Source organism: Coturnix japonica, chromosome 6 (assembly GCF_001577835.2).
Source record: "Coturnix japonica isolate 7356 chromosome 6, Coturnix japonica 2.1, whole genome shotgun sequence".
NCBI lineage: Eukaryota > Metazoa > Chordata > Aves > Galliformes > Phasianidae > Coturnix > Coturnix japonica.
Window position 1 is genome coordinate 4307878 of NC_029521.1, and position 14079 is coordinate 4321956.

The following is a 14079-nucleotide window of genomic DNA, read 5'->3' on the forward strand; positions in this document are numbered from 1 at the left end:
ATTTTACCAGGCCTCTTTTTGTTGGAAGCAATGAGCATGCCAACGTGGCATAGAACTACCCAATGCAAGAACTCCCACAGTGGCAGTGACCTTTACAACCCTCACACATTTAAGGGTAAGATCACAAAGTCTCTGACTGTAGCAGCCAGGGAACCTGAATACACACAAATAACACTTGGTACAATCCATGCAGAATTCCTCATGTGTGCTGTCCAAGAGACAAAAACCATCCTCGCAAATATCTTTATGGGGACACAGAGCAGCCAGCTTTTTAAAACAACCACCTCTTTGCTTCCCAGAGGTGCCCTGCAGGGTGGGCACTGTGCCCTTCCAACAACAAGCCAATTTTGGTGCTAAAATGATTGCATTAAATTGCTGCAGTTGAGCAATGAGCCGAGAGCTTCTTTTTCTTTTTTTCATAATAGCCAATTCTACCTCAATAGAAGGATATGACTTCTAATTGTTTGTTTCAGTAACAACAGAAATCAATTTCATTTTCAATATTTCACTCTTGTGCTACCAAGGACAAACAAATTTGGACCTAAATTAAGGTATCAGTATGACAGGCACGGAAACAAAGTCAGTCATTCTTTCTGAACAAAGGTCACGACACTGATGCAATTGCTTGGAAGAAACACCGCTGAGCGCAGTGAATGCGACCTCCTACAATACAGACATTTCCAACCTTTAAACATGCGTCGGTTTGAATCCTGCAGCGCAGCCCTCCCAAGGCTGGCAGAAAGGCTGCAGGCTCATCTTCCGAAGTCAGGAGAACTTAGCGGCACTCCAGAGAAACAGCCTCAGCATCATTAAAATCCTGCCTATTTCCAACGCAGAAGCCATCTACATGCAGATGAGCAAAGCAGGTGCAGAACTGCCTGAGGAACTTGGAAAAACCATCAGATTCCAATTTCAAATATTCTAACTTTGCTGTTTTCATTTCTCCCTTTATTTATTTATTTATTCTTTAAGCCACTTTTTCTACTTAGATCAAACCTAACGATGACTCTGAGAGCTGCTCAGCTGTGCGGGACCACCAGAGAGAGCTTGTGAGCTGCTGACATCCACGTACCAACCTCCTTTAATACGGAGTAAGGATGTTTGCTATTCTTGTAATTTGTCCTGAAGGTAAATATTTTTGACACTTCATTAGGAAGAGATATACGATACCTCAAGAGTTGCGTTATGACTGTCAAAGAAGAGAAAGAGCAATACTTAATCTTAATATCATAGCAGTATATCTTCCTTCTGTTATGTGCAGGAAATACAGATGTCTCCCAAATTCTGCTGCGGTTGAGAACTGATAAATATGTATCATCTCAGGAGTCACCATGCCAAACCCTGTGCTCCTGCAGCTGAGCACAGGCATGTTTGCAGCAATGGAGCTTGGCCAGCATCACCCTGTGCTGCCTCCAGCCTTTATCTTACTCTCCACAGAGGTGAAGGAGCAGCTGTGAGGCTGCTCTCAACTCCCCCACAAAAGCACGTTATGCAGCCAGGTATCAGCTGGAATACACTGCCCTGGGATCTACCGCTGAGGGTATTTAGCTCAAGGTCACTGGCAGTTCTACTCTGTCATTCCACTGCTTACAACACCAATGGGATGATGGGCACAGCTGCTTTGCTTCCAACAAAACAAACAAACAAACAAACAAAAAAAGTGTTTTTACACATCAAATTCTGGTCTCTTGCCTTATAACAGAGAGGAAGCAGAAAGGCACTCGGTTTTGGTTGTTCTTCACCTTGAAAGAAGTGAGAAGGACAAGTCCTTTTAGTTCAAGTGTGGAAACTTGCAGGGCTTGGTATTGATGGCAGATGGATGGTTGGACTAGGTGATCTTAGAGGTCTTTTTCAAGCTTAATGACTGTACAGTTCTATGATTTGGATATAATTGCCAAAACCAAGTCAGTCTGTGTGTCTGGAAGGCAAGAGATGAAAATATATGAGCTGAAAACTCTAAGTGAGAAGTGCCGTGGGATGAGGGCTGCTAAGGAGGAGAAGTCTGGGGAGGGTATGCTGGGAGATGCAAGAACCTGGATTTCCGAGGATCTCTGTAGCAAAGTCAGGCTGAGGCCCACAAGTTTCAAAAAGTGAGAGGCAGGTAACTGAGAATGGGCACAATGGTGAAGAAATAAAAGAGAGAAACACTAATAGCTATGACAACATTACTGGCTTAACAGTCTTGAAATCACAAAACAAAAATGCCTCAAAACCAGTACAATAGCAGATGTCGCTTCCGAACTGAAAATATTAAACAATCTGTGAATTCCTACCAGCAAAAGTTGTCTTGCTCTGAAAGCTATTTTAAATGCCAGCAGCTGATTGGTAATAGTTGAATTTGCCATCTGCTCAGTAGTACTAAACCGGAAAGGAGAAAACACAACAGCCCAGGCCTATTCATTTTACATGCCCTGTTAGCACCCTCGGGCTGAAATCTTCTGATATTTCAATTTAAAAAGTCATGAGGGGTGTTTATTTATCAGCATTCCCTTGGCTTGGTCAATCTCATGTCGATTTAGGATCAGCACAACCTCTTCTCCTCTCCTTTGGAAACAGCATGGCAGTACAGAGCGAATTCTTCCCTGTACCCCATCTAAAGCAGCTTGGATATTCCAGCATACTTTACAGTCCAATATGGACCCCCGAAAAATAAAAAGCAATCTAATTTGAGGAAAGACTGATCTGTACAAACTGGCTACTACACAAAATTGCTGCATGTGCTGACTGAGTGAACACAGAGACTTTTTCAGATGGAACAAACCCTGCCAACAGGAGTGCTTTCACAGTAAAACGTTTGGTAAGCCAACATATTATCTAGAGACGTTCTTTGCAGGAAACTACCTGTGTGATTTAAGTTACTGTAATATTATCCTAATCAGGGGAGGCAGATCTCTGCCACAGGCCAGATGTTACAGCAGATGTGCATGTTCTGCTGTGTCTGCAAACATGCTTCAAAGTAGAGTATTACTCCTACCAATTATCTTCTCTCCGTTCAGATTATTCTGATCCATAATCACATTTTAACTAATAAAAGATTGCAACTAGCAATGGCTGCACTGTTTGTGATAGAAGCCAGGATGCCATTGGCCCTTTTGGCCACCTGGGCACACTGCTGGCTCATGTTCAAACAAGCACTGACCAGTACCCCCAGATCTGTTTCCCCTTCAGAATCTTCCTACCATCCTGCCCCAAGCCTGTGGTGTTGTCTGGGATTACTGTGGCCAAAGTGCAGAACCTGGCACTTAGTCTTGTTGAATTTCATCCCATTGGCCTCATCCCAGAGACCCCACCTCTGTCATCAAAGGAAAAAGGAAATACCAAAGAAGAAGTCATGAACAGCAAGAGAAAATAACTGGAGTTCCAAAATGGATAAATGTGTTTGGGCAACAAAGTAAGCCCAGGGCTAATTCTATCTGCAACAACACATTCATTTATCAATTGCTTTGATACAAATTGTATGCAATGGTTAAAACTTGCTTTCAAAGAATATGGCTAAATTTCTGTCGCCCCATGCACCAACTGGGACAAAATAAATGCAGTGTAATATAGCTTTGCTGCTGCATGTGCTGAATATTCTGACAAGGAAATGAGCTACATCAGGAGGGGTGCACAAACAGAATAGGTTTGATGTGAAAATATGAGACAGTCAGTACAAAAGCAGGGTTCCTTCTCGATATAACTGCATTTCAGACTTCACCAGCTCCTGTCAGCATCACACCTCTCTGCTGGCTTTATATGGGAGCCATTTCTGTAAAACTCACGTCAGCTGCTTCCAGACACTTTGATTCACTGGCATTTATTTTGGCAAGCTTCCTTTTCTCCAAGCACCATCGGTACAAAAATACCCCATAAACTCAGGAATAACTTAGGAGAAACATAAACAGCCACCTTTGCTGACTTTATCAGATTGATGATCTCTGATACGTGCTCACTGAAACGTACCTCAAGAAACAGAACTAGAGAGATTAACCCTGAAAAATAAAAAAGCTTCAAAAGGAAATGCTAACGACACATCATTAAGGTGAAAAGCAAACTCCTGCTAGTGATCTCCCTGAAGACTGTATGGGTTTTATTTTTATTTTTATTTTCCTAAAGCAGACTGGAAACACGGTGTTTGTGACTAAAGGCAGTCTCTGTCTGGTACTCAATCAGAGGAGAAAGTTAGATGAAAACACCATTGGCAAAACAGGAGCAGCCTGGAACCTCTCAGGCTTAAAGCACAAGAAAGGCAACAGTCAGTAGGCTTTTTTTTGAGCAAATTAGAATTAGGCCGTTCACGTGGGAATCTTGTTTTTAGGATTATCTGGAGATGCCACGGGCCAGGTCACAAGATCCTCCAGAAATTCACAGAGTGTCACGGTAGAGGATCAAAGGTTTTTTGCTTAAACCCTTTCGTCCCACATCGGAACATAAACCATGACTCCAGATCTCACCCACATGTACAGCATCCTTGTCAGGCTCTGGGGAAAAGGAGGAGGCAAAGGCAGCTGCGTGAAGCTGCCTGAACACTTGAGAGGCAATAATCAGCCACAGCTATCATTACAAGAGAAATGGTATTTAACGCAGTTCCACATTTCCTGCTGAGCTATTAGCAATAAAAACAAGGTCTTTAAGATGCAAAGAAAAGAGTCTTGCTTAGAAAGTGCCATTTGAACATATTCTTTCTTTTTTCTTAGAGACATCAGCACTCATCAGCTTTCAGAAGACACTGACATTAAAAACAAATCATATTCATGTAGAGTAATTGGAGTACTATGGTGGATCACTAACCAAATTAATTCTACCTAGAAGTGACTTTCTGATGCTTTTTTTTTCTGAGATCAAACTTCCTCTTTAAACTATCTATATAATCTTTCTGAAAATCTAGAGCAACACAAGACATTATCCTACTCTAAAAGGATTTTATTGTCAAATGAATATATTAAGGGAAGTGATTACTGCTGCCAGCAAAACTGCTGCACCTTACAAAGCTGGGAGAAACAATCCATACCACTTGCTTTAGTCACATATGTAACTGTTTTCATGATGAGAGAAGTGTTTATCCGATGCTTTATTGGCCTATTTGTCTCTAAATTCAATTTGTGTGTAACATCACGTACTCTGTATTTGTTCTCATCTCTCCTTATGGTTATTCTTCTTCCGGTGTGTGTGTGGCCTATCCTAGGTTTTTTCTTACTCCCAGAGTTACTTGCTGGGTTCTGTGTGGTCTCATCAGTGCCCAGACTGGGCTGCTTAATACAGTATCTTTCAGGAGGGAAAGAACTGTGCTTTGATGGGAAGGGAGAAATTTTGCATAAACCACAGGATAGGGAATGATTGAATGACGTACAAATGTTAAGCAGCGGCATGTTTACAATAAAAATTAGCTTTCAGTGATTTAACATAAACAGCTGAATTAAAAATGAATGGCTATTGTAATTGTTAAGGACTCCTAAAGAGGAATTAATTGCATTTTTAGGATTTGAATGCCGTAGGCTTTGTGCAGGGTAATAAAACTGGTCGCCGTGGTTTCATATAAATTGCACTCCTCAAAAATGAGCCAGTGACCCTGTACAAAGACAGAGAGGTTAGCTGGGAATCATTTGTTAAATGCCCATACAAGGCAGTATGGCAGAGTGGAAGCAGGAAACTGAGGCCTAGGACAAAACTTAAGCAGAAACTGCTCTGCACACACCTCTGGTTTCATCTGAAAAATGAAGGTATGTGGGTGGGAAGAACACTAGGGGCACTTCCCTACATACCCTTGCCTGGACAACTGCTAGAAGAAGCTGCTGCAGGTCTTGCTGGGGTGGGGATTACCTGGAGTTAAGGACTGGAGCACCAAGACAGCTGTTAATCCTATCCTGAACCTCCTTAATAGCTGTAGTGGCAACAAAGTACAATTCAGTATGTTCTAGGTAATTTCTCTCTGCTCATCTTTTTTATCTTTTACCTTGTATTTGAAAAAGAAGGAAAATTATCCTTGCTTAAGATGCCACTAAGCCACTGTTGGCAACTGCTTGCTATTGTGATGGTTATGCGTAACTAATTCAATTACAGTACTGGCAAACAGAAGCAGGAATACCCTGTAAATCACATCTAGCTGCAGGAGCCATCTCAATATCTAATTACCAGCCTCTTCAGTTCCTGCCATTAACCAGTGCCTCTGCTGATTCCAGGGCAGTTCCACCACGAATCACCAATTGAAACCAACCTGCTCCAACTGCTTGGCAGGCAGGAGCTGCTGGCTGACAGCAATGCGTCACAGAAGCTCTCTGCTGGCTCTAAGAGCCGCTTACCTGGCAAGCTGTTTCAGCTCTGTCAGGCTGAGCTTGCTACTAGTGCAACCCTGTTAGTGTGACCTGCCCTCTTGCCCTCTGATGCTCAGCTCAACATTGCACTTTATGAAGCCAGAACTGAAAACACTCGAACTGCCAGCAGCCTCCCTTAACTGCCCATCTAATCATGACCTGAACACAAGGTTAGCGCCTAAAGGGGCCTACAGGAAAGCTGGAGAGGGGCTTTTTACAAGGGTAGGTAGCAAGAGGATGAGGGGAAACGGTTTTAAACTGTATGAAGGTAGATTCAGACTACATTTTCTACAAGGAGCAAAGCCAGCAATAGGCTTCAAAACTGGCAGCCTTTCTGCCGCTCATTCTCAGGTACAAATATTTAACAAGATCTACAGTAGAAGTGGAAGGAAGAAATATCTTGCAGGGACCAAAACGCTTTACTAGCTGATAGACATAATTAATTCTTGTTTGTCACCATCTCTTCTCAGAGCTTGAGATCAGCTTTTAAACAACAAAAAGAGGGTTGGTTGTAGGATAACAATACTTAACATTCTTCTGTTACATTCCATATCATTCATTAACTGCACATATTTTCCTGTGCACCTTTCTCAGCAGTAACTGATACAACTGCTGTTTCTTGTCTTCTTTTTGTAAGAAAGAAAAGAAATCCATTGTGTCGTTTGCTACATTTGTGATGAAAATAGGTGTGTGAGAGGATTGCTTTCTTTAGGACAAAATAAGGCTTGTTTCCATTCTCATTTAAATCTTTCAGCCTCCCATCCTGCTGCAGCACAATGTGATATTCTCTGGGGAACATGCATCCCTTTTTGTCATTCAAGGGAGACCTTAGATTGACACTGATGTTCCCGGCCCAGGTGAGAATATCTACCATATGGTTAAAGCCATAAAGGGAAAAGAATCTGCAGTGTTCATGACTCCCAGCACATGGAGGAGAGGAGTTAGAAACCTAAGGAAGACATGTGGCTTTAAGGTCAGAGATCACCCCTTCTGATCGCCTACCAACACAAAGATGCTTCAGCACAAAGGTAACACAGAATATCGCAGTCATTAAGGTTGGAAAAGACAACTAAGACCATCATGCTGCTAAACCACAGACCTCAGTGCCACAACTACACGTTTTTTGAACACCTCGAGGGATGGTGACTCCATCACCTCCATAAGCAACTTGCTCTCAGTCGTTGCCACTCTTCTGGAGAAGAAAATTGTGCTACATGAAGGCAATCACACAGAGTGCCAAATGGTCGCTCACTTATACTGGGTCAAGCCAGCTCCCTCAAGAGAAGCCCTCTGCCCTTTTTTATCACTTGATACAAGAAGCTAAATCTAAGTGCTTGGGCATTGGGAATTAAACATGTTCTTTCCATGACCTTCACAGCACATAAAAGTTGCACAGTTAAGGAAACAGCGATAAGAAATATGCCACAGTTAACATGAGTTGCATACTTTTTCTATGTGACAGCAGAAAATGGATTCATAGCTCAGCCTCTGATCAAGACTTATTTTTCCTTCCCATTCTCTCACAATAGGATTGGGCTGTACTCCTTTCTCTTTTAATATACCCCTCTGCCTTACAGGCTCTGATTTATTCCCTCCCTTGTACAATTTTTCAAGCATCCCACCTCAGTGAGAGCCAAACCTTGACAAGTGCCTCTACAGGCTGGCAGCACAACAGTAGTCCTGGTAAAAACAATGCTCTGACCTATGACAGTCCCATCCACAGAAGCAGGAACTCACTTGGGTTATTCAGAGCATGGAGATTCACACAAAGGGATACAAAATCGGGGCTGCTAGATGGCGATAAGCAGGAGTTGGTATCAAACACATAAACATATCTGATCACGAGGAAAAGGACCACATCCCTGGGCAGCCCATTCCAACTCCCGACCACTCTTTTGGAGATGCAGTATTTCCTAGGAGCCTTAGTTTCCCATTTAGAATGAAAATTTGAGAAGTTTCTACTGTACTTTACTGATTTTCTTAAAATTTCAACTTGGAAAACTACTCGTTCAATTCTATTCACCTGAACTCAAGAACAGACATTCATTTAATTAATACTGCTTAGCATTCTAATTGGAATGGTCATTGTATTTAAATAATAGAGCAATTACTTTCTAATTTAGAGGACAGAAAGAAAGCCAGCTAGCACTGACTGCTGCAGACACTTGAGCCAGAACACTAAATTACAACGTAGTTTTCTCCTACAAGCACTTAACTGTTTCTAATTTTACTTCAATAAAACATACAGTTGTCTTTGCTGCCATCCACTAGAAACAACCTTTGTCTTACAATGTGTTCTATTCTGCCTATGAGCAAAGTCAGGAAGACTTCTGTCATGAACAGCTAGCAAAACGTGTGGGGGAAAAAAGATACTAACAGAAGTATTATCCCTACATGAACACAGATCACCCTAACTGCAATTCTACCTCAGCTCCTTTAGTTTGGGCATCTGCACTTCCCTTGTTATTGAATCACACAGACATCTGGGAATTCGTTTCACACAGGCCAGAAATTTGATTGACCTTGAAAGTTCAATGCTGAAGATGGAAGAAATTTATGTATACAGTTTTTCCAAGTCTTTTTCCTGAATGCATTATTTTCATACACATACAGTGCTGTCTTTCTACTCACTTTGTAATTTCTTTATTTACAGGAAAATAACTCATCAAATAAACAAAGGCACTGCATATGCTAGATGACATCGTTGGCTTTGTTTATGACATCTGAATTGAATCTTCACAGTCAATGAAGCAGTAGCATAGAAACATGCCTTCTCAACACTCCTTCTGGGGTAATTGCTCTTCCCAGTTACCAGTGCATGTGCTCAGTCTCCTCTCACAAAATCTTTCCTCACATCTTCCCAATCATTTAATAGTGCCACAATTTTTTTTTTTCAACCACTCAACGTCATCCTGTGTTCCACTGTGAGAGAAGTTGTACCCACCTGGATTTGTCATGGCATCCTACCCGATTTGGTCCACCAAATGACACACGGGATGGGAACAGGTCTTTCCAACAGGCAACATCTCCAGCTGCCACTGAGCAGCAGCATTCTTGCTGCCCCTACCTGCTACATTCTCAAATGCTATTTTTGCCTGCAGAAGAAGCTGGGAAGATGGCCATAGGGCAGATTTATGAACCATAAGGATTCCTTTCCAAGTGAATTTCAGTAAAAATTCCCAGCTTGCTTGGGTTTCTGCATGCATTTCTAGGAAAAGACTAACATGGAAATTCTGGAGCCTAAAATAGCCTAAGAAAAGAATTTATGTAAAATAACTAAATAACCCCCCCCCACCAACGCCCTCTGAACTATGTCACAACATTTTTGGCATTCTTCTATAATAATCAACATTTAACCATATCCCACTTCTCTGCTGCCCCTGGGTTGGCTTTGCGGAGGATTGCCATGGAACAAATAAAGCAGCGGACAACTCTAACAAGCTCCGATATTCTGTTCCATTCCCAAGTGCTCTGAGAACACTTTGAGGTCAACATAAAAATCTGAGTGGGTCATATATCTGTGCCCTTTCATGCATAAGCTAGAATCAGCAACTTGAAAGATACCCCACTAACAAAGTGAAAAAGACGCAGGAGGCCTGCTGAGGTAACAAAACTAAGGCAAAGGAAACAAGCTGAGCTGGGAAGCCCCAGCAACCCAAGCTGCCTCCAGCACTAAAGACTGCACCACAAAGCATTTTTAAGAGAAAAAAAAAATACACCACTTTTATTCTTTTCTGCCGGAGGCTAATTACATTCCAGATCTTTCTATCCTTGAATTTTCTTATTTCATTCTTTGCCTTTTAATGACAAATAATCCATTTTATCCTGAAATTGTGTCAGAGTGCACAAACCTGAAAGTGCTTCCCTAGTTTTCCAACCCAAAAGAATCATCTTTTTCCAACAAAAGAATCATCTAAAGATTAACATGTATGAAATGATAGCTAGAAATCTTCAACTGATGATTATGCAGATCCAGCATGCATCTACAAATCAGCCAAGCATCAGTGACTGCTGGAATACAGGGCCAGCATGCGTATGTCATACACACATGGAGACCATCATACTTGCACCTATCATCAAGCACCAACCTTACAAAAATAATTACCCATTTGCACTCGCCATACTCATTAATAAAGACGAATTGTAAGGAAATTAGTGGCTTCGGTTCAAGTAGACTTAGAAGGACCACACAAATACTTTTCTACTGCAAGTGAGTGTTAATATAACAACTTCAGACTTACCTTAACTTTAAGTACAGAAGAAAACATTTTAGCATCTTCAGACACTCCTCCAATGTACAGTTTTTTTGTAAAGACAGGCGCATGATCATTTTCATCCTTCACTTCAATAAACACTTTGGCTGTATTACCTAAAACCAGGAAGGAAAAGCACAGCTAGACTATTAGGCAGTTGATCTTTATCACCTATTGAAGCTTACATGTTTACAGCCCAAATGGACCTTGTGAAAAATGACACTGTAGAAATAAACATTTAAGAAATGATCTGGTGTTAAAAACATGAGCTTGAAGGAGGCCAAGGAGTTTTATGCTTTTACCCCCCACCTTTGCAGTCTTTTCTTACAGAAAATGAATGTACACGTACATCTTGCTACTACGACTATAGGAATTTGCATGTAGGCAGAAGGCTGCCATGGCTTCCTTCAGAATAAAGGGGAGGAACAGAAGAAAAGACCCATAACTACTTTTTCAAATGAACAGAAAAGCAGAAGACAGAACAGTATACGTCAATAACACATATCTGGTCACAATGAATTCTCACAAGCACTATAAAGAGGTAACAAATATGCAACATATACCAATAACAAGCTATAAAGAAAAGCTTGCCTTTTTCCCTTCAGGTGCAGCTTGCTTAATATATTTTAATTCATACTAACTTCCATACAATTACTTAATGAGGGGTTCTGCAGCACTGCATGTAAACCCCAGTGGACCAACAAGATACTGAACATGGCAAGTCGATACAGCTCCATCTACACCTGCCTACGCAGGAGTATCAGAGGCTCAAAACATCTTCAAGAAAAGAAATACAGCTGTTAAATAGTTGCTGTTCCACTGTTCAGCAATAAACATGTCTTTCTTCTGCTAAAGAAAAACAGCCCAGCAAAAACTATGATCCTGCTGTGAAGGAAGATTCAACTGCACAGATACTGATATCAAGATTTGTTTGCTTCTTTCAGAACTGTGTAATCCAGAAAGAATGCTGGAAACGATGGCAGCCAGTTCATTAAAACCACATTTTCAAGCGATAAATCGACTCATTTCAGAGCTGATTTTCCCAGCCTCTTTCAGTGCCAGTGTAATTTAGATGCTACACAGGTGCCATGTTGATTGGCGTTAGTTTCCAAAAGCAGGCTCATTTAGAAAGAGCTCAGTGCCTTTCCAGTTGGGGGAAAGCTTATTATACCCAGACCACATCTCAGACTGCCCACATTATCCAAAATGTTGCAGGTGAGAGGTCCTGCTGATGGAAAACAAATATGGAGTTCATAACATCAACGGGAATTTGAGAAAACCCTTTAAAAATGTCATCTGTTGTATTAGCATGTAAAGAAGAAAAAAGAAAGGATGAAAAGAAATAAAGGGAAATGGCATTTCCTCAGAGGAGTAATGATTTTTGCACTTGCCACATTGATCTGCACAAAAGGTTAAACTACTTGTAGGTGCTTTTACACCAAGCCACGAGGAAAAACGACTTCACATGAAGCTCTCCTCTTTAAACTCACAAAAATAATCCACCAGCCAACAAAAAGATTTAAGCATCTGAATATGCATAATGTTGAAACAGTGATCTATCTGTAACCACGTTCAGTTTCCTTGTTTTAAAAAATCACTTCCATAGCATGTATTATGGTTCAAGAGCTGCTGTAAGACTGTATGAGAATCCAGTCTCAGTTAAAAACTGTAGCCCCATAGAGAAGAAGGCAATTTCAGCATGATCACAGCACTGCACTCTAACCTTGCCCTGCTGACAGTTCGATCAATGCCTGACACCAGTTTTTACTGTAAGGAAGTGCCCAACTGCATCCAATCCGGTGCTGCTAGGAGTAGTATTTGCTAACCCACACTAGCTCTCCATAATGCTCATCAAATATCTTCTGTATAGGGCCCACAAGTGGCATCATTTGAAGCTGGTTTTGGTGAGGAGGCTGAGCCTTGTGCAAAGTTTGCTTTGCAATTTGCAATTTGTTTAATTTGCTAGTAGTTCTCTGAGCTGCCAAAATGCTGATTTGCTCAGCAATGGTTGAAAACTTTGAAAATGAGAACATTGCACAAAGCACAAAGCAAATGAAACACTCTGCATATTTCCAGACTGACATTACTATCAATAGTGTTGAATTAAACATACACGCTCTATCTTACAGCCCCTTACATAGAACCATAGAAGCCTTAGAGCTGGAAGGGACTTTCAAAGGTCATCTAGTCCAACTCCCCTGCAATGAACAGGGACATCTACCCCTACATCAAGTTGCCCAGCCTAGAAAAAGCCCACATTAGAATTCCCAAACAGAAATAGAGCCATGCCTGTGAAGAGATGAAGCTCATGTATCTAGAGTGGTTAACTTCAGAAGCAAAAACAACTGTGTCACTAGGAACCTGTAACATGTACCCGCTGTTTGCATCCATGTCTACTTACAGACAGACACCGAAGTACCCGGCTGAGCAGCCACAGAGGACAAGTAAAACTGTGCCCAGATGGCAGCGGTAACTCAGGGTAAGAGAGCAAATGACATAAATGCATACCTGGAGAATTAAAGGTGCTTTTCTCAGATGTTGGTAACTGGAAACACCAGAAAACGTAAGGCTGCTGCCTCTCTTTCGTGCTTTCAGGGATTTGAGATGCCCTTTTGTCCATGGCATTCAAAAGCAAACACATTCTGACTCTGCTGTATGGCTCTTATTCCATATCAAAGTGTGAAGACCTGCTATCTCCCATCACAGTTCACATTTTGTGTCTGGCACAGGGACCAGATGCTCGCAAACACTTTGATTCTTAAAACTGGTATCGCGATTATTTTGGTGATAAAACCCCTTTCCTATCTTTATACATTCTATGATACCTTCTTTTCAGCTCACTGCTTCACACCTCTTCTTTGGATGCATTAATGGCAAAGCAGTGCCTTCATAGTGCAGCACACATCCCGCCACACACAGCTCCGTGCTGTCCCCTTTACGTAAATGTTCTCCTGTTCCTCACCCTACCCAGTGAGGGAAAACTGAAAGCTTCTAGCTGGAAGCTAATGAGCACAATCCTCATCTGTCTCACAATGTGCTGTGAGCCGACAGTTTATAGACAATCGAAGAAGCGAAGAGCAGACACCAAAAACCCCAGCTACTAAATTAAACTGAAATGATGAATTCATTAATACTTGAGGTCACCGAGGGTTCAGCATCACCAGATGCCGACTCCTCCGGCCAGAATTCCAACTTTCTAATTTCACTGTCATCAGAAGAGCTGACATTTCATCCGTTCAAATGAAATATAAAAGCAGTGTAATTTCACATTGTGAAGTTTCAGTGAAAGTTACTCATTTAAGAAGCCCAATTTTGCTCAATCTGAGAGTGTGGTTTTGCATGATTGAATATCATCAAAAAGAAAATGGAAAGACTACTACAAATGTGGATATCAAACCTACAGGTCGAGGAGTCTCCATTACAAAGACCTAGGTAATTTAGTTATCCAGATACTTGTAAAGTGTTTTGCGAATACATCATCTATCAAATTCTTTAGCAATCTATTCATCAGACTGTAGACTGAAAATGTAATATAC

At 41.4% G+C, this 14079-nt stretch overlaps 1 protein-coding gene across 9 annotated transcripts in view; it reads right to left on the minus strand.

Annotated features, from left to right (window-relative positions):
• Positions 1 to 14079, minus strand: part of PCDH15 (protocadherin related 15) — an 814794-nt gene that overhangs the window by 43077 nt on the left and 757638 nt on the right. For all 9 annotated transcript variants that reach the window (XM_032445316.1, XM_032445314.1, XM_032445315.1 and 6 more), the window contains one exon: positions 10532 to 10659. In XM_032445316.1, coding sequence (XP_032301207.1) covers positions 10532 to 10659 — 128 coding nt within the window. The remainder of the gene's footprint in view (positions 1 to 10531; positions 10660 to 14079) is intronic.